The following is a 25077-nucleotide window of genomic DNA, read 5'->3' on the forward strand; positions in this document are numbered from 1 at the left end:
TATATTTAAAATGTGCATAGAGTTATTTTCTTCCACATATAAAGAAGGAAATACACCTTCAAATTTGGGTACAGGCTGTGAAACTTTCCTGGAACATCAATAGCTTTATAGATCACAGGTAGATTATTAGTTCCTTACAGAAAAATGTTCATTAATAGACTTTTATAACAGACATAGAATCACACCATTGGTGAGTGAGAAGAATAACCATGTTCCTCTCATTATTTTTTCCTGGTTCTCTGTGCCAGGCACCCTTTAAAGAATTCAGATTATTGGTGTACACTTATGGTATAGCAGTGTAGTGCTTATCAACCAAAGTATCAAAGTAGTTTGTTATGTCCCTGACAAACGATGCCTCTTGCAAATAAGTGCTTGCTGATATAAAGTACCAAAGTTTGCCAGCGATTTATTTTTAAAAATTAATTATAATAAATTTTAGGCTATCTACATAATTATTTCCTTTTCAACATGATTTCTTAGGTTGAATATTAAATGTTGGAGTTAAGAGGTTGAGCTTATAGAGTTGTAAATAATTCTAGATCTATCTGTGAGGATGTGTCACATGTATGAACATATTTGTCATGTCTGTTTCTGAAGAAGAAAGGTTGAAAACTGTTGGTATAGGATAGGTGATAGGCAGAGAGGATGAAAATAAGCATCAGGGAATGATAGCAGTAGCATTTTAACTGATAAAATGTCTAAAAATATGTGGCACTAAAATATATATTAACCATCTGAAACATATGCACATATACATTCAACCATATTTTCAGTGATATATACAGGTACATAGTTTGTCCATGAAAAACATGATAATGCAAATTCAAATCTAACTTTTTTTTTTTTTTTTTGCATTTTTTTCTGAAGCTGGAAACAGGGAGACACAGTCAGACAGACTCCCGCATGCGCCCGACCGGGATCCACCCGGCACGCCCACCATGGGGCAACGCTCTGCCCACCATGGGGCGTCGCCATGTTGCGACCAGAGCCACTCTAGCGCCTGGGGCAGAGGCCACAGAGCCATCCCCAGCGCCCGGGCCATCTTTGCTCCAATGGAGCCTTGGCTGCGGGAGGGGAAGAGAGAGACAGAGAGGAAGGCGCGGCGGAGGGGTGGAGAAGCAAATGGGCGCTTCTCCTGTGTGCCCAGGCCGGGAATCGAACCCGGGTCCTCCGCATGCTAGGCCGACGCTCTACGGCTGAGCCAACCGGCCAGGGCCAAATCTAACTTTTGCTCCATGAACTTGAAGGTTTCTTGGAAAACCCTGATTGTGGACAGTGGTGCAGATCAAAATTTGCCGCAAGTGTTTGATATGAGACACATGTAAATGCTTCTGAAAAATAATACTGTTTAGTAACTCCCCAGTCAGAGTTCAGATTCTTATTCTCGGCTCTTCATGAATCTTTCTCTCTTTTTTTCAAATAGCTGTAAGTCACATTTCTTGTGCAGCTCTTGGCCTTGAGTGTAATGAGTCTGGTCTTTGCTTTCCCACCTCTTTTCTATTTTAGTCAAACTTTTAGAAATGTTAATAACTGAAACCAGAACTTGGAAATGAAACTGAACATTTACCTCCAAAACAACTGTTGTTGTTTTTTTTACAAAGGCAGAGATAGACAGGGACAGACAGACAGGAACGGAGAGAGATGAGAAGCATCAATCATCAGTTTCTCGTTGTGCGTTGCAACTTCTTAGTTGTTCATTGATTGCTTTCTCACATGTGCCTTGACCGTGGGCCTTCAGCAGACCAAGTAACCCCCTGCTGGAGCCAGCGACCTTGGGTCCAAGCTGGTGAGCTCTTTGCTCAAGCCAGATGAGCCCGCGCTCAAGCTGGCGACCTCGGAGTCTCGAACCTGGGTCCTTCCACATCCCAGTCCAACGCTCTATCCAATGCGCCACCACCTGGTCAGGCTCCAAAACAACTGTTTACTTCTACTTTAAACTCAGTGAGCATAAGGCAGGTATTTAAAAAATGTTTGCTGTAATGAATTAAATAGAGGATGGTGAGGTGTAAATTTCTTGGCCAAATTGTTTTCTTCAGAATTCAAAAGACACCATACTGAGAAGAGAGGCATGAGAATTGGTAGAGGACAGTCGGGGTCCCAGCAGGTGTTTCTCCCTCTGAAAACGCAGGTGTTAGGTAGAATGAACAGCAAACGCAGGTGGCAAGTCTTTGACCAGGCCACTTCATGCAAGGTATCTTCAATAAAATATTGTTGGCACATCCAGGATAATTTTTGAGGAATAGTTGGCTGGCCCTGGGTAAAATTTGGCCCCTAAGTCTCCTGGAGACTCATCCTACTCTTCCTGGATGTCACAGGCTCACAGTGCTGGGCTCCAGCAGCCCCAAACAACTTCTCTCTCTCTCCATCAAAAGGCACTCTCAGTAGAAGCTCTCTGCTGGGTGAAGGTGTGAGTTATAAGTTAAATGAATGTGCGTTGCTCATCACAATTTCTCCTTTTCAGTGTTAGTTTCTAGAGTTAAAACAGTGATAAAATGGCAGAGATTTGAAGAGATCAGTTCACTTAAGATCCTTACACTGATATATATTAAAAAAAAAAAGACCTGGGTCTCTTGATTTGCTGTTCAGTGCTTATAATCAGAATCAGAACCCAAGTGGCTTGGCCCCCAGGCCAGTGTTTAAGGTGAAGGACAAAGCACTACACTCTTTAAGCCTTTCAGTATTTCTAATATTCTAGATGCTGGTGGGGTAGTAGAAAGTGATTTTTTCAAAAAATGGCAAGTCTTCAGCCAGGCTAATGGGAAGCTCAGTGACAAACATTGCTGGGACTCTTTTCCTGTTCCTCTTCTTGGGTCCTGGAGTTCTTATCCAGAGCAAAATATGTGTGATGGTCCCTCTAGTCTTGGATACCCTTTGACTATAACAAAAGTGTAATTATGGTCTGATCTGGTATAGATCCTTAAAGGCTGGTGGCTTTGCTGCTTTGGGACCACCCCAGCTGGGGAACTCTGTGCCTGGGACCCACCTCCCTAGCTACACTCCTGTATTACCACCTGTCACTTCACTGGAGCACAGTGAGGAAGTGAGGCTAGGCTTCCAGAACTACCTTTAAAAACGGCTTTATTATTTTAACATACCATAGAAACACAGGAGGTCATATATGGGTTATTGCACAGAACATATTTACCTGAAATTTACATTTAACTGACATCCTATATTTTATCTGGTGACCCTATCTGGGTGGCACATGGTGAGAACATGTCCTACCCTGTCTGGTTTTCCTGTTCCCCCACCACAGTCATGCTGGTGGCCACCTGGCCTTACGTAGTTCTGTAAAACACCTAGCTCAGTGTCCACACCAGAGCCATAGCTCAGGGCCAGAAAGTAAGATCGCCACTCAGGAAGCTTCCAGAAAGCCTCTGTGGCCCCCTTAGCCATTTAGCGTGAATTCAGGGATGTGCGTAAGCACAGGGCTTCAGGACAGGTTGCCCAGTAAACCCTACACTACTAGAAGTGGGGGGCTGGTGCATGTTTAACTGCCTCTGCAGGAGGAAAAGCCTGATTTGTAGTGTTTGTCCATGTCTCTGCAGTGAATATTCCTACCTTGGCTGATTCACGATATCAAGGGGAATCACTGAACTTGGAGTTGAGAAGAAATGTGCACAACTGGCTCTGGGAGCCCGTGCAAGCCAGCCCCAGCCCACCACTGCTCCGGCATTCTCATATATAGGCAAATAAAACCCACATAACAATGACAGTTTAAGAGAAAATATCTTTCTTTTTTAATTTTTTAACTTATTCATTGGTTTTTAGAGAGAAGGAAGGGAGAAAGGGGGGGACATCAGTGTGTCGTTCCACTTATTTATGCACTCATTGGTTGATTCTTACATGTGTCCAGACCAGGGATCGAACCTACAGCCTTGGCGCATGGGCTGATGCTCTAACCAACTGAGCTACCAGGCCAGGGCAAGAGGAAATACCTAACCACTATGGTATTTTTTATAGTACAACTATTAAAATTAAAATTTTATTTTTCTATTTGGGGTAATACATTGATAAAACTTATTCCTGGCCCTGGCTGGTTGGCTCAGTGGTAGAGCATCAGCCCCGCATGTGAGGGTCCCAGGTTCAATTCCCAGCCAGGGCACACAGGAGAAGTGCCCATCTGCTTCTCCACCCTTCCCCTTCTCCTTTTTTTTTCTCTCTCTCTTCCCCTCCTGCAGCCAAGGCTCCATTGGAGCAAAGTTGGCCCAGGCACTGAGGATGGCTCCATGGCCTCTGCCTCAGGTGCTAGAATGGCTCCAGTTGCAGCAGAGTAACGCCCCAGATGGGCTGAGCATTGCCCCCTGGTGGGCATGCCAGGTGGATCCCGGTCAGGTACATGTGGGAGTCTGTCTATCTGCCGCCCCCCACTTCAGAAAAATACAAAAATACCCCAAAAACAAAACTTACTCCTCACTTCAATTCAGACTGCAGTATAGAGTTCTGCTTTCATTAACCATTCACTAATCATCCTTCATAATGAATCTCTAAAACTCTCATATTTTTTATTCTGAGGGAAGGCTGCATTTCCAGACCATTGTATCTGCCACACTTTTGATGCTAAACCTCCATTGAATATATGGCAGATGTGATTTTGCCCCCCAAATGTTCACTATTTCACTTATTTCTGAGCTAGCATATTGCACATATATATCTGTGGGTAGTTAAGAGGCTGTGGGGGGATAACTTTATATTCCTATGTTTGTGTGAGGCATCAAGGAAGACCCATCCATGTATAGCCAGTTTGATCTTCTGAATTCAAGTCCAGCCCTTTGTGGCCTCCGCTGGCATGAAGCCCCAGTGGTGGTTAAGAGCGTCAGCTTTGGAGGGAGGCAGTCCTCAGGTGACCATTTTCTAACTTCTGCCCCTGGGGAAGAACTTCAGTTTTTTTCATTTGTAACACAGGACTCATAATATTACCTTCCTCCAAGGGCTACACATATAAAATATCTGACACATAGTATGCACAAAATAAGAATCAACTCTTGGTAGTATTGATGTTAAAACTACGGTCATCATTGTAAATAACCTTACTGCTCATTAGTAAACAGCATTATGTCTCTTTGTAGGTCCAGCAGATACTTTCCATTCTACAGAAAATCTTTGTTCCCCCACAACAAAATCATGTAAAAATTCAATATTATGCAAATACTAGTTTGACATTAAATTTTAGAATAAATCTCAGAAATAAAAATGGTCTTCCTACATTGTGAGGATGTCTTTAAATCTTTATAATTTCAGGAGAAGAAAAAAAATCATTCATTAGAATTATTTTGAACCCGAAAGAAACCTAACCAGCAGTTGATAAGCTTAGGCAGGAATAGCCCCTGGCAGAACTGCAAAGTAGCAAAGCTTGTCATCTGTGACCCTCTGTTTCTCACTGTGGTCCTCTCATTAGTTTACAATCATTCACCCATTCATCCACCCAGTGAAGTATCATTTTCAAAAAGTTAAAATCATGACTCTCATGTAAATATAGAATTACCGCAGGAACCAATGAGATAATAAGGCTGATTCCAAGAGCATTTGAAGAAACGGGTATTTATAAGGCTTTATGGGTTTTTTTGTTGTTTGTTTGTTTGTTTTTAAAGAATATCAGCATAGCCTGACCGGGCGGTGGCGCAGTGGATAGAGCGTCGGACTGGGATGTGGAGGACCCAGGTTCAAAACCTCGAGGTCGCCAGCTTGAGCGCGGGCTCATCTGGTACAAGGCTCACCAGCTTGAGCCCAAGGTCGCTGGCTCGAGCAAGGGGTCACTCTGTCTGCTGTAGCCCCCCCCCCCATCAAGGCACATATGAACAATTAAGGAACCGCAAGGAAGAATAGATGTTCCTCATCTCTCTCCCTTCCTGTCTGTCTGTCCCTATCTGTCCCCTCTCTGACTCTCTCTGTCTCTCCCCCAAGAAAGAAAATAAAAAGATTGTCAGCATAATATTTCTAGATAGTCACAAAACTGGTTTATGCCCTACAGGGCAATAGATCTATAGTTTTTCCTGCTAGACAGAAATCTGCATGTTAACATGTAATTTCACAATGTCTGGACTCTGGGCATATAGTAAATAACAAAATCAAGCACAGATATATTCTCCCCAAGAATTAATCCTGGAGAAGCCCATTTGTGTCCTGGCATGAGTTTAAAAAGATTTGCTATACAGCTAGTGCTCGACTTACGACCACGATTGGTTCCGACAGAGCGGTCGTAACACAATTTGGTCGTAAGTTGAGTAGGCTATATGTACAGTACTGTGAAATGATGTTATAAAAATCTTTAAGTCAAAGACAAAGACAATTTCCTCTTGGTAAATATCTTGGGAAGGGTTTGATGAAAAATATCCAAGACACAAAACACTAATTGCTGTATCGAGTCTGGGATAACAGTTGAAATGGTGCACGCGGAGATGGTAGTGCTGCCGAAAGCTGGCCCGCACTGTCGAACGCCCAGCTGGGCAACGCTTGCGCTGCCAGACGTGGAGCAGTATGGCTAGTGATTATGGTAGTAAAGTCAAATGGTCATTAAGTTGCATAGGTCGTAAGTCGATCAATACCTGTACTCTCATTTGCTTATTTTCAAGCATTGCATCATTTTCTATTTTATTTGATTTGATTTTTTTGTATTTTTCTGAAGCTGGAAACAGGGAGAGACAGTCAGACAGACTCCCGCATGCGCCCGACCGGGATCCACCCGGCACGCCCACCAGGGGTGACGCTTTGCCCACCAGGGGGCGATGCTTTGCCCCTCCGGGGCGTCGCTCTGCCAAGACCAGAGCCACTCTAGCGCCTGGGGCAGAGGCCAAGGAGCTATCCAGCGCCCGGGCCATCTTTGCTCCAATGGAGCCTTGGGAAGAGAGAGACAGAGAGGAAGGAGGGGGAGGGGGCAGAGAAGCAAGTGGGCGCCTCTCCCATGTGCCCTGGCCAGGAATCGAACCCGGGTCCCCCGCACGCCAGGCCAACGCTCTACCACTGAGCCAACTGGCCAGGGCAAAGCATTGCATCATTTTAATTAACACATCTACCCATTTATTTGTTCAGTAAACCTTTATTAATATCTATAGGCTCTAGGGATATACAAATAAAGACACAGTCTCTGTCCTCAAGGAGTTTATAACCTAACAGGGGGAGACAAACATTTAAAATAAAAATGACAATTTAAAGTGACAGGCATATTCCTTCCCAGTCTCCCCAGGATCTCACCATTATAGAGGTTCATCCAGTCCCTCATTCTGTACCTTGTCAACCTAGCCACCGTTTCCCCCACTTATATATGAGAATACATCTCTGAGCCTGGTAGATGAATGGTTCCTTTCTTAGATAATATAGACATATATTTTAACCCAGTGAAGTGTGTCACATGGCAATCTCATGACTGATTGGGAAGAGAAAGGTTGAGCAGGAAAGAGGTGAAGAAGTCTTTCCTGTCACTCCTAAAATGACTGCATATGAGTGACTTTGAAATAATTTCTAATTAAGCAGTCCTTGAATGCCCAAAACACTCCCTTGCAGATGTATTTATTTCCAAATTAATGGAGCTGGGGAGACCTTTCTGAAACTTGACTTTGGGGTCCTAGAATTTAGAAGTGGGCATGCAGACACCTAAACTACCTTCTCTCTCCCTTAAATGAGAATTCCAGTTCATGTACCAGTTGACCTGGGTGACTTCAATTTCACCAGCCCTGCTCTTCTCCCCTGTCTCCATGGTCACCAATGGTCAGCTCCCTTAGAATACACAGTGATTTTCTCTCGTTGCTGTAATTCCCCTCGCAGAGCCACTGAGGTCTCTGTCCTTAGGGATTCGACCAAGTAAATATTTAATAAGCAATTATTAATGTAAAGAACTTCAGTGGAGGCCGTGGCCAGTTGGCTCAGCGGTAGAGCGTCGGCCAGGGCACATAGGAGAAGCGCCCATTTGCTTCTCCATCCCCCCCCCTCCTTCCTCTCTGTCTCTCTCTTCCCCTCCCACAGCCAAGGCTCCATTGGAGCAAAGATGGCCCGGGCGCTGGGGATGGCTCCTTGGCCTCTGCCCCAGGCGCTAGAGTGGCTCTGGTTGCGGCAGAGCGATGCCCCGGAGGGGCAGAGCATTGCACCCTGGTGGGCAGAGCGTCACCTCTGGTGGGCGTGCAGGGTGGATCCTGGTCGGGCGCATGCGGGAGTCTGTCTGACTGTCTCTCCCCGTTTCCAGCTTCAGAAAAATACAATAAATAAATAAATAAATAAATAAATAAATAAATAAATAAAAGAACTTCAGTGGAGGCTGTAGAGCATGGAAAAAGGATGACACCCTCCTTCCAGGAGCCAGAGTTTAGAGGGGAAGACAGAAACACGGAAGTAATTCTAAAGCAGTGATTCTGAGTCCTGGCTGCACATCAGGGTCACTTGGGGAACTCTGAAACATCCTGGTGCCCAAGCAGCAGTCCAGACCAATTACATTAGTCCCTGGGGTAGGACCCAGATGTCAAAATTTTTTTAAGCTCCTGGGAAAATCCACTGGGTTGCTAAGCTAGAGAACCATAGGTCTAAAGCAAAAGAAATGGAAAGTGCTGTAGTACAGGACTAACTTTAAGTGCTGTGTGAACTCGGATTCCACAGCCATTCTGGATGTACTAATACTCCTGTCCACTGACCACATGTCAGCCCGTGCATGTGGAAAATATACCCTCTCCTAGTAACTCTGGGGAAAATTTAGGTCAGTCTGATTGTATGGCATTTGGAAACTATATACTCTGAGAGGTATAGTCTGCAGGAAACTGTGCCTCTAAGGAAAAAAAGGCCCAGAAAAGATCAACCCAGAATGAGGACCCCAAACTCATTCCACATGCGCACACGTGCTCTCTCTCTCTCTCTCTCTCTCTCTCTCTCTCTCTCTCAGAATTTTTTTTTTTTACTCCTTTGTCTTCCTTTTCTTCCTCCTATCCCAAGCAAAATCAGTCTCTATTTATAGCACTTAGCTCCTCATCTGTTTTTAGCAGTTACTTATAATTATTATAGAATTTAGTTACCTACAGCTGACAGTTTGTTTATACATTTACCCTTTTATGGCCCTTACTTCTCTTTGTTTCTTTAGGACCTAGCACGGTTTCTTGGCTTGTTGACTGAACAAACAGCTGCAGCGATTTTAGGTCAAGTCCGAAAGTCAGGCCGCCACCATGGGAGAGACCTAGAGTCAGCAGCTCCTCGGTTCCCGGGTCCCCTTTCTGAGGATCAGGATCCTCTGCTTCCAAGAGGTGGGCTGGAAAAGTCAGCTGACACCCTCACTGGTGTAAAGTCGCCTGAGGAAAGGTGGAAGGAAGCCTCACAGAGCGTTATTTAGGTTGGTGGGTGAGCTCGAGTGTCATCTCTCAGCAGAGTTTTGCTCGGGGGGGGGAAAAAACGGAGGCTCCCAGGTTGTTAAGCGAGGTACTGCCTTCGGAAGAGGGCCAGTGCCTCTGACTCCTGTTGTGTTTAGGCCCACACTTGGGAACAGTTCTTTCTGTCTGAAATAATTGCTCATCTGTTTTATTTTTAAACTTTAAATATTCTTTTAAAATTGTTTTTCTTGGGTTTTTTTTTTTTTTTTTTGGCATCTTACAGGTTTTACACATATGAAGGTGAAAAGATTATTTCCATTTTCTAAGTATGAGACTCATGCATTCTAGATTTTCTAATACTGCTAATTTTAGATCTTACATTCTGTTTTTAGACTGTGTAGCCAGATTTTTTTTATATGGAAAGTATGGTTGCTATTCTAACAACTGTCAACTGGCCAGCCATGCTTAAAGGTCTCTTAGTAGTCAAAATGTCAAATTATCTTACATTTCTCTTTGAGAAATTAACTAAGGCTGTCTCATGGACAAAAACAAAAATAAACCAAAACCCCCTGAAGGTAATGTGGAAGGGGCACTTCATAGCCTGCCCTGCGTGCCAGAAAGCTGTGGTTTCTGGATGAGGACAGTGCCTTGGACACTCCTTCCCTACACAGGAGTGCGAAGATCCTCCAAGGAAAAATGGGTCATTAAGAACTGTTTTGAACCCCACTTCTGAAACTTCAAAAACATTTCTTTGTGTGGTGTAGTCAGAGTAGGCCACTAAGAGGGCCACCAGGCCCGATCTGAGCCTGTTGCGGGAGCCCCCCAGCCCCGTGTTGCGGGCCAGATGGAGTCGCTCCGGTTATTATGAACCCAGTTGCTATGCTTTTTCTTTCTGTTTAATAGATTCAGACCAAATTAAACATTAATGATCCCACTCTGACCAAAGTCACCTCAATTTTCATCGAATGGGCCACAATTACACAATCTTTTTACCTATTAAAAAGTGTAACTTTTTTCTCACTGAATAGTAAAAAAAAAAAAAAAGATAAATGCTAAACTTTATCATATTCTTTTATATCTAAGGGTCATAAGCTTTTAGAAAGTTGCTGAGTAACAGTTATATCTGGTTGTTTTTAATCATCTGAATGCCATAGGTTCCTAAGTACCCTGCTCACCTTCTTTAGAAGACCTCTTGTATGCTCTTCAATCAGTATATCATTTTATGGGACAGTAACCAGAGAATTGCATCAACAAACGTCATTGGTAGTAGCAAGCTGTCCTTACATGAACCACATGACCTTTTGAACAAAGCAGCCTATTTTCAGCTGTCATTATATTACAGCTACTTTGGGCGCCTGCAGAAGTGTTGTGGATGCTCCATGTGCTCTCATAATGCTTCTGTCATGGGAATGCTGCAGTAAGGACAGGGTCCTGCCCAGTTCTGTATTCACAGGTTCCTGTTAGCTATTTCCATCGCTGACATCTGAGTGTTTCCTTCAGCCTGGGTTGTCCTCTCTCACAGCCTCATTACTTTAGAGTTACACATTCAGGAATTTCTCACTTGCCCAGAATTCCAAAAGCTTTTCAGGCAGAGGTCACACCCTTCCTGTGAGCTCTCTAACTCTCTGTCACCCCCAATGAGTGAAGAGAACAAGGATATGTTGAGGAGTGGGGCTTGGTTAGAGTTGTAGCACATTTAACTAAGGGTCAAGAGAGGGGGAGGCCAAAGACATCCCGTGCTGGGATCTGCTAAATTGAAAGAGAAGTGGGGCCAGAGTTTTTCCTGCTTTCCGACCAATGCACAAGTCCTGCTCGTTGACCAGTGACAACCAATCTAAGTGTCAAATAAGACTGTTAGCCTTGGCAACCAGTCTCTATGACACCATTTTAACAGGAGGCTTCATTCTTCTTTTCTTATCCAGAACTAAGAGGAAAAAAATGAATATGGTTTTTGCTCACAGAATGGACAACAGCAAGTCACCTTTGGTTATCCCGACCCTTCTGGTGCCCCTCCAGAACCACAGCTGCCCCGACACAGCTACACCTCTGCCAAGCCATGACCTGACGGACTTGTATGAGGAGCACGGCTGGATGGGCAACACCACAGACCTGCAATATGGACTGAACCCCGGGGAAGTAGCCACAGCCAGCATCTTCTTTGGCACCCTGTGGTTGTTGTCGGTCTTTGGCAATTCCCTGGTCTGTCTGGTTATCCACAGGAGTAGGAGAACGCAGTCCACCACCAACTACTTTGTGGTCTCCCTGGCGTGTGCCGATCTTCTCGTCAGCATTGCCAGCTCACCTTTCGTCCTGCTGCAGTTCGTCACTGGCAGGTGGACGCTTGGCAGTGCAATGTGCAGGGTTGTACGGTATTTTCAGTATCTCACCCCAGGCGTCCAGATCTATGTGCTCCTCTCCATCTGCATAGACCGCTTCTATACCATTGTCTATCCTCTGAGCTTCAAGGTGTCCAGAGAAAAAGCCAAGAAAATGATTGCGGCGTCGTGGATCTTTAATGCCGCCTTCGTGATCCCTGTGTTCTTTTTCTACAGCTCCAGCTGGGACAATCACTGTAACTATTTCCTCCCTTCCTCTTGGGAAGCAACTGCCTATACTGTCATCCATTTCTTGGTGGGCTTTGTGATTCCAACTGTCCTCATAATCTTATTTTACCAGAAGGTCATAAAGTATATCTGGAGAATAGGCACTGATGGCCGAACTGTGAGGAGGACAATGAACATTGTCCCAAGGACAAAAGTCAAAACTGTCAAGATGTTTCTCATTTTAAACCTATTGTTTTTGCTCTCCTGGCTGCCATTTCACGTGGCTCAGCTGTGGCACCCCCATGAACGGGACTACAAGAAAAGTTCCCTTGTGTTCACAGCGATCACATGGGTATCCTTTAGCTCTTCAGCCTCAAAACCGACTCTGTATTCCATTTATAATGCCAGTTTTAGGAGAGGAATGAAAGAGACTTTCTGCATGTCCTCGATGAAATGTTACCGAAGCAATGCCTATACTATCACAACCAGCTCGAGGATAGCGAAAAAAAACTACGTTGGCATTTCAGATATCCCTCCCACGGCCAAAACTGTAACCAAAGACTCAGTCTATGACTCATTTGATAGAGAGGCCAAGGAAAAGAAGCTTGCTTGGCCCATTAATTCAAATCCACCAAACACTTTTGTCTAATATCTCAGATTTCTTGTTATACTTCAGAGATTAAAAAAAAAACTTTAACTATAAAAAATAGAAGCTATTTATATATTTTTTCAATCAACTTTCTGAAGGAAATGTGTTTTTTTTTTTAAATGTGTTCACTTATCAATGGTTTTCATTTTGGTTACTTTTTGTTTTAGGGGAAGCATTCACCTTGAGCCTTTTTTTACTATATTAGTTATAGGCACAGAAGTGAGAATTGCCCCTACTTTTTATATACCATTACATTCAAAAAGCATAAACCATACATACAACCTTTGATTAATGAATCAAGCTAGTTTTATTGTTTCACTTTTTTCCTCCCTACTGAAATGCTATTCTGTGGGTTTCTGTTTTAAATGAAATTCCCTCCATCATACATTTCAGAGACTTGTATTCTTTTATTGAGGAACATTTAGGAAGTGTTAATATTGTATGTTTTTATATTACCTTCTTCTGTAATCACTGTCCAGAAGGCACTCCGTATCCAGTGTTGGAAGTACACTGGAACTCAGATACACTGGACAGTCTTCTGTGATTGAATTTTAATCAGGATTCTTAGGGAAAGAAAGCTCACGGTTGCCTAATCCCTCTCTCTCATTTTCATTTTTCCTTAACTAACAGCTGGTGATGGCTTGAAAAATTTGAAGTCAATGGGATGTTTTCTTCACACCTGTGTCCTATCTAGGCTGTCTGTATCCAGGACGTTTACTTTCCTTCTCTGAGTTCAACTCAAGCAAATGGGAGGTGCTATTGCTAGGCAAGCCCAGAAAATGCCAATGGAAAGATGACATGGCATTTTTCTGTGCTCTGCCCTCTGGCTGCCCGGCTCTAACACTATGCAGTAGGATGACAAGGGCAAGGAGCACCCTTCTCCTAGAGCCTCAGCCATGAGGCCATCTCTCCATCCAGTGCCGCCTCCCCCGCACCTCTCTCCAGCATACATCATCATACCCTCGCCAGCCTCAAACTCTTCTTTGCCTGTGATAACTGGATTTTCTTCTCTAGTGGGCATGTCTCCATTATTTCTAATCTAGGACCAGCACAGTTTTAAAGTGTTCTTATTAAAACAATAAAGGGCTTACAGACAAGACCAGTATGCATTTTCACACTCCAGTTAACAAGAGCTGCAAATAATAATTCCAGTTGTTCAGTGATTTATCCACACTATCTCATTTTATCCTCTCAAGAATTCTGCGATGTACTTATCTCTGTTTTATAGTTGAGGACCCTGGAACTCAAAGGTAGGTGGCATGCCCTAGCTGCCATGTGACGGCTGGTACTCACACGCAGCTCTTCTAAGTCTATTGCTCTTTCCTTGACACTACACAAGTGTCTCTAGAGACGTGAGTGGCCCAACCCATCCAGGCCTCAGTAGGCTTCCTGGCTGCTGCTTTGGGGGAAGTCTAATGTCTAAGAGAACCTTGCCATTCCTTTTTTTCTTTTTTTTTTTTTAGCGAGAGAGAGAGGGACAGACAGACAGGAAGGGAAAGAAAGGAGAAGCATCAATTCTTCATTGTTCTCATCTTAGTTGTTCACTGATTGCTTTCTCGTATGTGCCTTGACTGGGAGGCTTCCGCAGAGCTAGTGACCCCTTGCTCAAGCCAGCGACCTTGGACTCAAGCCATGCTGGCTTCAAGCCAGCGACCATGGGGTCATGTCTGTGATCCCACACTCAAGCCAGCGACCATGGGGTCATGTCTATGATCCCACACTCAAGCCAGCGACCATGGGGTCATGTCTATGATCCCACACTCAAGCCAGCGACCCCGTGCTCAAGCTAGTGCACCCACATTCAAGCTAGATGAGCTTGCGCACAAGCTGGCAACCCTGGGGTTTCAAACCTGGGTCTTCAGCATCCCAGGCCGATGCTCTATCTACTGTGCCACCTACTGGTCAGGGAGAACCTTACTATTCTTCAAAGGAGAGTCTAGATGAAATTTAGTTTGCTGGCCCTTACCTTTTTCTTGGCTGTGGATAGGTCCCTGGATTTGTAGAGCTGAATGTCTGAGATACAGAAAGAACACTGTACATTTCCACCTCACAGACTCAGGGAAACACAACACTGGGTTTGATATTTGGGGCAAGGAACAACAATAAAGCATATCATCTGCAATCATCTACAGAGCTGATGTTTGTGCATGGGGGTGCTTCCTGCAATCAGCACCTTCAAAAGACAAAAGTAATATCTCATATTTTTCTTCCTTTTCTTTCTCATATTTTAACATCCCATTAGCTAATAGCACTCTAAAACTGACAAAATGAGCCCAATGTTTATGTCACTTGGCTCTTGAATTCTATAGTTCAAGCTTGTTTTATTTTTTTTTTTTTTTAATTATTTTTATTTATTTATTCATGTTAGAGAAGAGAGAGAGAGAGAGGAGGGGGGAGGAGCAGGAAGCGTCAACTCCCATATGTGCCTTGACCGGGCAAGCCCAGGGTTTTGAACCGGCGACCTCAGTGTTCCAGGTCGACGCTTGATCCACTGCGCCACCACAGGTCAGGCCTCAAGCTTGTTTTAAAAAGAAAAATATAAGTAATTTTATTTTCTGCCCTTTTAAATTGAAAATTACTTTTTAAAGTAGATTGTAAAATGTTAATTCATTTTAATTTAGTTTTATGTATGTTTTAGGTGTCAGTTTAAAAGAAACTAGAAGATTTCTAAGATCTATTCTGTCTTTAATGTTCTATGAGTTTACCCCAGTAAGTGGAAATTCAATGAGACCATCTCATAAAAACACATGTTATAGAAAGTACTATTGTTTTAAATGCTACCTGGAATGCCTGTGGCCAAGGCCAGGCAGGTCCACACTGGATTCGGACAGACAGTAGAGAAACTGCAAAACCGGAAAGGTCATTCCGTTTAATAGAATCTCACAACAACTGAGGAGCTCACAGGCAAGGGGAAACCACTTCTCAGGCAAAGGAACAGAACAATGGCCCCCACAGTGGCTGGCGGGCAATTTGCTGTCCGCATCACCAGAGCGCAAGCACCCATACATAACCTTACATAGGCCACACACACATGGCACTGCCCCGTGCTCATGCACTAATCAGACAGATTACTTGCTGCCGGTCAACTAGTGAGCAAGCCTAACACAGCTGCCCCACGCCACCAAATAATGACAAATTAAGAGCATTAATCAAGTTATAATCGAGAGAGCCCTAAAAATCTCATGACTTATGAAAATTCAGCTATACCCTCTCAGTATGTTGATAATTCACTATATTTTAGTTTCGTTTAATACTTAGCATTCCTATTATCTCACTTGAACCTGAAATTGAAGAAAATCAGATATAGTGCCCAGACTGATGAACAGTTGCATACGTCTCAGCAACATAAGAATATTCACCAGATCACATTTACCTGGAAAGAACGAGGCAAGTCACAGGGAGGCAGGCTTTTGGAGAGAATAAGAGAGTTGTTCCAGTCTCTGTAGCAGGTACACTGATGTGCACCATGAATCTGGATTCATGTCTCCAAACAGCAGTTCAGGAAAGGTGACAATGGGGTAGAGTTCAGAGTAGAGGCAATTCTCTTACCTGGCTCCAGGTTCCCATAGACTCAGAGGAAGGGGTAAGGATGCACCCTTTGAGGTGGAATTTTAATTTCTCCCTTTCTAATCTTCAGTTAAAGCATTCGTGTAACCAGCCTGCACACCCTGCTCAGATGCGCTTCCCTAGGGACCTGCTGTCACAGGTTTACCCAGGATGCCTGCGGCTGACTGCCTTGGCCAGAGTTCTGGCTCAGAAAGGACACTTCTACCCACCAACCATTGGGAGCAGTCATTTGCCAGATAAGGTTGGAAGTTTTGCTTCTCCTGGCAGGCAGAACCCTTCCCTGTACCTCCAGAGCTTTGCTGCTGCTGGCTCAAATGTACTGCTTCAGAGCCGTATAACCAAGATCTGTTGGAGTTACTTGACTAGGGTCAGCGCTGAAGTTCCACCCCTCTGTAAGAACCACATGTTAAAGAAACAAAGAATTAGAGATTTTTCGATTAGATGGGATGTTGAGAGACCCCAGCTCAAGCCCCTTATTGTTTAGAAAAGGAAATTAAGACCCAAAAGGTCAAATTAGGGGTACACTAAAATGCCTTCTAATACCAGTCCAGTATCTTTTTCACCATTCTGCTTGCCATGGCATGATTCATATTGGAGAAAAAAATCCTTACTGTGTCTGGAAGAATATGAAGACAATAAACAATTCCCCACTGTCTAGTTAACCTGCTAATTCACCTGGAACTGAAGCGACTTTACGGTGCTGTCATTACTGGAAATGCAAGGCAACTCTGTCAAGTTGTTTTGCAGACTGGCCGCTTGATGGCACTGTGGCTAGGAGGCAGAGCCCGCCACCTCTTCACCGTGCCTGTCACTTGGGCGATTTCAGAGAAGCCCGCATCTCATAGCAATAAGACAGCGAAAATTGTTGAGAACCCCCAGAAGCAGCTGTAGATTAGCCAATCAGTGTGTTCAAAACACAAAGCATCTAAACATTGGAGGAAACTCCAAAACAATGCCTTTACAGACGTGAAATCGCTAGTCAAAATATTATTTTAAACCCATTTTACAAATGGTATCTGTTTCAAAATACCCCAACAGCCCACCAAACTGGCAGTAGTTTCACCCACACTTAGAAGGGCCTCTCTCTCTTTTCTGCTCCTTTTATCATTTGACTCCGAGAATTCATGGACCTTTCCTTAGTAGTGTAATCTAGACTTTCCCTAAAAGTAAATGTTTCTTTGCTCCTGGCAAGTAGGCAGTTAAATTTATTTTAGGTGCATTTATTTCATTTCCTCACACCCTCTTTAATTTTTTGAGCTCTCACAATTTGGGTCATTCTGAAATTTTTGCTCAACTGAACACACTTTTGTTCAAAAGCTCTGTATTCTTTCTCAAAAGAAGCCTCGTTAAAGGTATGTGTTGCTTTCTCTAGAAACCCTATACAATTAGGGTTTACCTGTAATTTGTAGACTGTGTGATTTCAGTTCTGCAGGAAAATAGTCCCCCAACAAGTGCGAGGCTCTTCAGTGACAAGCCAGTGTATCTGGTTTTGGGATTACGATGTAGGTCTGGAAGTTTGAAAACAATCTGGTTTTCAGCAGGCAGACAGTCGATAAAGCAGATCCAGGTGTTTGCCCACAACAGCTAGATATGGGAGACTAAAATTCCTTTAAGCTATTTTGAATAGATTCTCTCTATTCTGCTTCCCTGCTCTATCATCCAAAGGACAATCTCTTTGAGAAGGTGATATTCTGTTAGATAAGACCACAGGACAGACACCTTGACCGTATAAAAGTAGATGTGAAGAGTTATATGGCAGAGAGGGTAGGCAGCACAATGGCTGAAAAGAATGGATTTATACTCTGTCCCTCAGTCTAGATTCATTTAAATTTCTGGGCTATCTGATGGATCCTTTAAAAATTAGGCACAAACTCCAATGATACATTCAGCCAGGAAAATGTTTTTCTCAAAATATTGATAGAATGATGGTTGCTTTCAAGGGCTCTAGAATCAATTTAGGTGTTGAAGTTCAGGATCTGCCTACCAACTGTTTAATGCAGCAAAGTATTCTCAAACCCCAGCTTTTTCATTTTTAAAATAGAGAAAATAACACTGCCCACCTGTATTAGGGTTTTCCAGCGAAACAGGACCAACAGAACAGTTAGGTGATGGACAGATAATAATATATTAAGAAATTGGCTCATGCAATTGAGGGAGTTGGTTAGCTTGAAATCTATAGGGAGGCCAGCAGACAGAATTTCTTCTTCTCTGGGAAACCTCATTTTGCTCTTAAGGACTTCAACGAATTAAATAAGGCCCACCCAAGGCCCTGGCCAGTTGGCTCAGCGGTAGAGCGTCGGCCTGGCATGCAGGAGTCCGGGGTTCGATTCCCGGCCAGGGCACACAGGAGAAGCGCCCATCTGCTTCTCCACCCCTCCCCCTCTCCTTTCTCTCTGTCTCTCTCTTCCCCTCCCGCAGCCAAGGCTCCATTGGAGCAAAGATGGCCTGGGCGCTGGGGATGACTTTGTGGCCTCTGCCTCAGGCGCTAGAATGGCTCTGATTGCAAAAGAGCAACGCCCCAAGATGGGCAGAGCATCACCCCCTAGTGGGCATGCCGGGTGGATCCCGGTCGGGTGCATGCGGGAGTCTGTCTGACTGCCTCCGTGTTTCCAGCTTCAGAAAAATGCAAAATAAATACATAAATAAATAAGGCCCACCCATATTATCCAAAATAATCTCTTTATTACATAAAGTCAACTGATTGTAGATGTTAACATCTCTCTATATATATAAAGAGAGAGAGAGAAAGAGAGGGAAGAAGTGGGATGCATCAACTTGCAGTAGTTGCTGCCTGCCCATATGTGCCTTGACCAGCCTAAGGTTTTGAACTGGCAACCTCAGCATTCCAAGTCGACACTTGATCTCCTGCACTACCACCACAGATCAGGCTCTACAAAATATCTTAAGGACAACACCTGTGTTAGTGTTTGATTAAATAACTAGGAACCATAGCCTAGTGGACATGCATACCACTTTTAGAGGATTGTTGTAGTGATAAAACAAGCCCAAATCCATAGAAATCGTTTAGTGCCTTATCGAATACCTGGGAATCCTTCAAGAAAGATCATCTATTGTTATTTCAATTTAGTTATTGCTAACCCAGTGAATTCGTCCATCTTCCTCCAAGTTTCTCGGCATGTATTGCCATGTGCTAACTCTCGTAGAAACAGGTTTTTAATACTGCTTTTGAACTGTCAGGGACCGAAAAACGAACAGGGTTTTTGGAGTTTAGATTTTGGGGGGACAGAGGTGTGGGGAATTGGCTGTAAACTGTAAGTCAACCCCCACCTCACTTGCCTGATTAAGTTGTTAAGCTGTGGTGCTGGATTGTTTTTACTCCTTCTACCCCCCATGTCCCCTGGAAAGGCTGGAAGCAAGTTTCTTCTATCCTGTTTTGTGTAAAGTTAAGATGTTAAGTATGATGGAGGTTTTAAGCACTTGGTAAAATTCTTAGGTTGTCTTGGAAACATTATCAGAAATCTCATTGATTTGCTAATGGCTCACTTTGCCCTATAAATAAAGCAAGATGTGGTTTTTGGCAAGCTTTCTTCTTGCCAGTAGCAATTGTAGAGCCCTCCCAAATGTATTCTTTAATTCTTTAAGTGTATTTTCTTAATTCCATGCTGTTCCCACTCGGGACCTGGAATTACTAGTCACGCTGGTTCGTGACATTGAACTGTGTCATTGTTTTCATTTAGCTTATTTTTTTCCTTTTTTTTATAAATAAATTTTTATTAATTTTAATGGGGTGACATCAATAAATCAGGGTACATATATTCAAAGAAAACATGTCCAGGTTATCTTGTCATTCAATTATGTTGCATACCCATCACCCAAAGTCAGATTGTCCTCTGTCACCTTCTATCTAGTTTTCTTTGTGCCCCTCCTCCTCCCCCTCCCCCTCTCCTTTCTTCCCTCCCCCCCCTCCCGTAACCACCACACTCTCGTCCATGTCTCGTAGTCTCATCCTTATGTCCCACCAATGTATGGAATCCTGCAGTTCCCGGTTTTTTTCGACCCACTCACCTCACTCCTACAATGTTATCAAGATCCCACCATTTTGTTGTAAATGACCCGATGTCATCATTTCTTATGGCTGAACAGTACACCACGGTGTACATGCGCTACATCCTCTCCATCCAGTCTTCTTTTTTTTTTTTTTTTTTACAGTGATTAAAGCCTTTAAGCAAACTCTTGGCCAATACAGCAAGAATCCATAAAAGAGTATCCTTTTTTAAAAAAAAGTTCTGCAAAGATATTGTAAACTCAAGGTAGAACTTAAGTGGAAGGGAGGTAGGTGGTAGAGTATCAATTCACCATTCACTCCAAAAGGAATTTTTCCCCCTTGAAATATTTCTTAAGAAGGCATGGTCTAAAATCAGAATACCTGAGAATTTAAACTTTTATTATCACTCTTCTGTTGGGATTTCCACTTAAGCAATAGAGAGAACTGATAGGGAAAACCAATTTTGACTGTTAATTTAACTATTCTTTCTAGTAGAACATAAACACCAGTGATATGGGACTTAAGCTGCTCTTGGTCATAGTTAATTGTAGGCAACTATGTTGCTAAAATATGTAACAGTTGTATATTTTCAGCTAAACCATAAGTGAATTATACTAACTAGAAACAAATCTAGATGAAGTCAAGGTGCTAAAAAAAAACGCTATTTGGTAGTTGGAATGGAAAAGGAAAGAAACACTGAAAACCCAAAGGCTCAAACTTATGAACACAAATACTGTAAGAAACTTTTAAATTTGTTTTGATGAAAAATTTAAACTAATAGGATGGTTTATGGCTATTTATTTATTTAAGGGAAGACATATGAGTCTATACTGTTTGGAAGTCAAAGGGAGAAAATACTGCTTATATTTAGAAATTATTGGTTTTGTCGTTTAAATAACCTACAACTGAAAAGACCCACACATTAGAACTCAGTATGATTTAATGGAGTAGGTAGAGATCTAGAATAGCAACTGTCTCTGTTTTCTCTTGTTTGTTTATATGAGCTTTTACAGCTTGTTGAAGGTGAAACTGAGATGCTGTCCTATGGCAACTAAGGTTGTCAGCAGAATGGATGAACAGGCATTCATCACCCAACCTCTGGTGTACAACATTATAATTTGATATCTGTGTACTCACCATAAAAGGTCTAGTTTCCTTCCATTACCATATATTTGAGCACTTATATCCAGTTCACCTTCCTCCCATCCCCCTTCCTCTGGTAACCACCATTCTGTTGTATCTATGTTTGTTTTTGTTTTGTTAGTTTGTTACTTTTTTGTTTTATAATCCACATCTTGTGAAACAATTTGAGATGTCTCTTGTGAAAATATTTTTTACTCAGTGACAGGAGAGGAGGCAGAAACAGACTCCTGCATGTGTCCCAACCAGTATCCACCAGCAAGCCCCCTAGGGGGCGATGCTCTGCCCATCTAAGGCATTACTCCATTGTTCAGCAACCAAACTCTTCTTAGCACCTGAGGCGGAGGCTATGGAGCCATCCTCAGTGCCCAGAGCCAACTCATTCCAATCGAGCCATGGCTGCAGGAGGAGAAAAGAGAGTAAGAAGCGAGATGGGGAGGAGTGGAGAAGCAGATGGGTGCTTCTCCTGTGTGCCCAGACCAGGAATCAAATCTGGGACATCCACACGCCAGGCCAATGCTCTACCACTGAGCCAACTGGCCAGGGCCAATATTTTATTTTTCATAAAATTATAATTGTACAATGCTCTGAGAGAAAGAAAAATCCCTTCAATGCCCCCAAAATACCAGGTGGTTTAACAGTTATTTTCCTCTCCCTTAAACTAAATATATTAATGATAATAAGCAACTGACTTCTTGTGAAATATAACATTTATGTTTCCTCTTATTGTAACTAAAGGCAAGTCCAGTTTAAACCTATACTTTTTGTAATTAGCCAAATCAAAGTCTATCATAATTCAAATATGATAAAAGAAAATGCTATATGGTAAAGGTGATAAATACTGCCAGTTAGCTGGTAAACTGTGACAAAAATTTGCTGCAATGAGATTTAAATACAATAGCAAGATTTTAAATAAAACAAACAAAAAAAATTTAAGAACTTCAACCATATCCTAAAACCTGACCTGGCCAAACTTATTCTTTATTATATTCCATTGCTCTGATGCATGACAGGTCTGTGCTAAGTTAATGACAGATTATGACTGGTCTAAATAGACAAACACATTTCCCCCTTTACCTTCCTTTCTTTGGGTAAAAAAGATAAAGAAAGCATTACTATGTTACTCAGAGAGCAAGGAGAACAGCCTGGACCCAGAGAGACTGAGCTCACTGTTTCTCACTCTCTCCTGTTCTCTCTCAGCCTGTCACCACAGGTAGTGAGAGATGCTAGGATGTAAATGTGCTTCTCCTTAACTGAAATTCTGAAAGAAACACTCCAGCTGTTTAAATCAGTGACATTTACTAACGTGTTTCAAGTGGCCAAAGTGTGCAACAATCACAATTCCCAAAGCAATCAAAACATTCCTTTTTAAAACCAAGGAACTGCCTGACCAAGCGGTGGCGCAGTGAATAGAGTATTGGACTGGGATGCAGAGTACTCAGGTTCAAAACCCTGAGGTTGCTGGTCATGCTGGCTTGAGTGTAGGATCATGGACATGACCCCATGATCACTGGCTTGAGCCCAAAGATTGCTGGCTTGAAGCCCAAGGTCAATGGCTTGAGCCCAAGGTTGCTGGCTTGAGCCCAAGGTCGCTGGGTTGAGCACGGGGTCACTCGCTCTGCTGTAGTCCCCACCCCACCCCCAGTCAAAACAACTAAGGAGCCGCAACAAAGAACTGATGCTTCTCATCTCTTTCCCTTCAGGTAGGTCTGTTCCTATATGTCCCTGTCTCTGTCTCTGTTACAAAACAAAACAAAACAAACAAAAACCATGGAACTTTCTCTTCATTTTTTTTATCTACTCCAAAATACCATATAGATAGGTTTAAGAATAAACTGGAATAAATTGTCATTTTTTTAACCCAAAATTATACATCTTCTATCTGACCCAAGGAAAAAAGTCACTGCTCTTATAAAGATACTGGTGGGGAGGGGGGGTCGGATAGTCCAGATAAATGACCCTGTAATTTAAAATTACAACCAGAGAAGGCCTTGGTTAGTTGGCTCAGTGGTAGAGCATTGGCCTGACATGTGGATGTCCTGGGTTCGATTCCAGTCAGGGCACACAGGATAAGTGACCATCCACTTCTTCACTTCTCCCCTTCTCCCTTCTCTCTCTCTCTCTTACCTTCCCACAACCATGGCTTGGTTGGAGCAAGTTGACCCCGGGTGCTGAGGACGGCTCCATGGCCTCACCTCAGGTGCTAAAATAGCTCAGTTGCCGAGCAACAGAGCAACGGCCCCAGAGGGCAGAGCATCACCTGGTAGGGGGCTTGTCAGGTGGGTCCCAGTGGGGTTTCATATGAGAGTATGTCTCTCTGCCTCCCTGCTTCTATTCTAGATTAAATAAAAAAAATAGAAAGAAAAAGAAAAATTACAACCAGAGAAGAAAGACTTCAAGCACAGTGGAGAGAGTCCATTGAAGAGTCACATTCATTTTGGAATGTTTGCTTTGAAAACAAATTGTCTGGGGAATTCAAAGGTACTGAACAAAGTAACATAGAGTACATCTTGGGTTGTTTTGCCAAAAAAAAAAGTATACATTTTAGTAGACCAGATGGCAAAAGAGACCCATTACAATCTGAACACTATATTTAAAACACCTGTAAATTCTGAGTCTGTGAGGGTGAGTGGAAGGTGGCAGGCCTCAGATTCTAGCCTTCTCAACTGAGTGGTCTAGTGCAGCGTTTCCAGCCATGAACCAATTTGGTTCTCGGCTAGACGGAGCCATGGCAACCCTGTCACTGCCACCCCGCAATAATTAAAACCTCAACAAAATTGTTATGTCTCTGGATGATATCATCAAATTGAATTGAAAGTAAGGAAAGGAGAATTTTCCATGACTAAATAGAAGACTTCAGCAAAGTGGTACCTGGCAATTCTGGATGGGAGTACAATAGGGAATCCCACAGAATTCTGGTTTTGGTAAAAACTAACCTGAGCCACAGAGGAAGAATGATGTCTGGAAAGACATGTCCTTATGGAGTTACTGCTGGCCTTGCAGCTAGGAAAACAACTGGAATTCGAAAAGGAATTAGTCTATGAATCAACCACCTCTAAGTGACAAAAATATAGAATGATATTTTCCAGCACCAAAAACACAAGGCCCTGGCTGGTTGGCTCAGTGGTAGAGTGTCTGCCCAGTGTGTGGATGTCCTGGGTTTGATTCCTGGTCAGGGCACACAGGAAAAGTGACCATTGACTTCTCCACCTTTCCCCCTCTCCCTTCTCTCTCTTTTCCCGCAGCCATGGCTCTGTTGGAGCAAGTTGGCCCCAGGCGCTGAGGATGGCTCCATGGCCTCACCTCAGGCACTAAAGTAGCTCCCATGGCCTCACCTCAGGTGCTATAAAATATCTTGGTTGCTGAGCAAGGGAGAAGTAGCCCCAGATGGGCAGAGCATCCCCCATAGGGGGCTTGCCGGGTGGATCTTGGTTGGGGTGCATGCGGGAGTCTGTCTCTTTGCCTCAAATGTTCTGAGACAAAATGAAGTGCAGAGAAAACCAACTGCAGTTCTCAAGAGACCTAACCAGCTAAATAGAAAATATAGTATTTCAACCAATTATACCCAAAATGGAAATAAATTAACTCATCAGAAAGACACTCATCAGGCAACTTTTCTTTTCAGAAGAGGTCTGAAAATTCACAGGCCCAGTTGAACACAAAACAACTGCTAGACAATGTAGTAGCAAAGAGAATGCATCAATGGCCAACTTCCATCACAAATGGAGGAATTTTTTTTCTTTTCTCTTTTTCTTTATTCATTTTTAGAGAGGAGAGAGAGAGGGAGAGAGAGAGAGAGAGAGAGATAGAAGGGGGGAGGAGCTGGAAGCATCAACTCCCATATGTGCCTTGACCAGACAAGCCCAGGGTTTCGAACCAGTGACCTCAGCA

The 25077-nt window shown here is 43.2% G+C and overlaps 1 protein-coding gene across 6 annotated transcripts in view; it reads left to right on the forward strand.

Moving 5' to 3' along the window:
* GPR19 (G protein-coupled receptor 19) overlaps positions 1-12509 on the forward strand; it is a 37474-nt gene extending 24965 nt beyond the window's left edge. For 4 of the 6 annotated variants that reach the window (XM_066361149.1, XM_066361147.1, XM_066361152.1 and 1 more), the window contains one exon: positions 11204-12509. In XM_066361149.1, the coding sequence (XP_066217246.1) occupies positions 11220-12473 (1254 nt within the window). In that variant the 5' untranslated portion in view covers positions 11204-11219 and the 3' untranslated portion in view covers positions 12474-12509. Of the gene's footprint in view, positions 1-9058; positions 9219-9243; positions 9305-11203 lie in introns of those variants that run through there. The other 2 variants (XM_066361148.1, XM_066361153.1) reach the window with 2 other exon arrangements.
* Positions 12510-25077: the final 12568 nt, after the last annotated feature.

Source organism: Saccopteryx leptura, chromosome 1 (genome assembly GCF_036850995.1).
Source record: "Saccopteryx leptura isolate mSacLep1 chromosome 1, mSacLep1_pri_phased_curated, whole genome shotgun sequence".
NCBI lineage: Eukaryota > Metazoa > Chordata > Mammalia > Chiroptera > Emballonuridae > Saccopteryx > Saccopteryx leptura.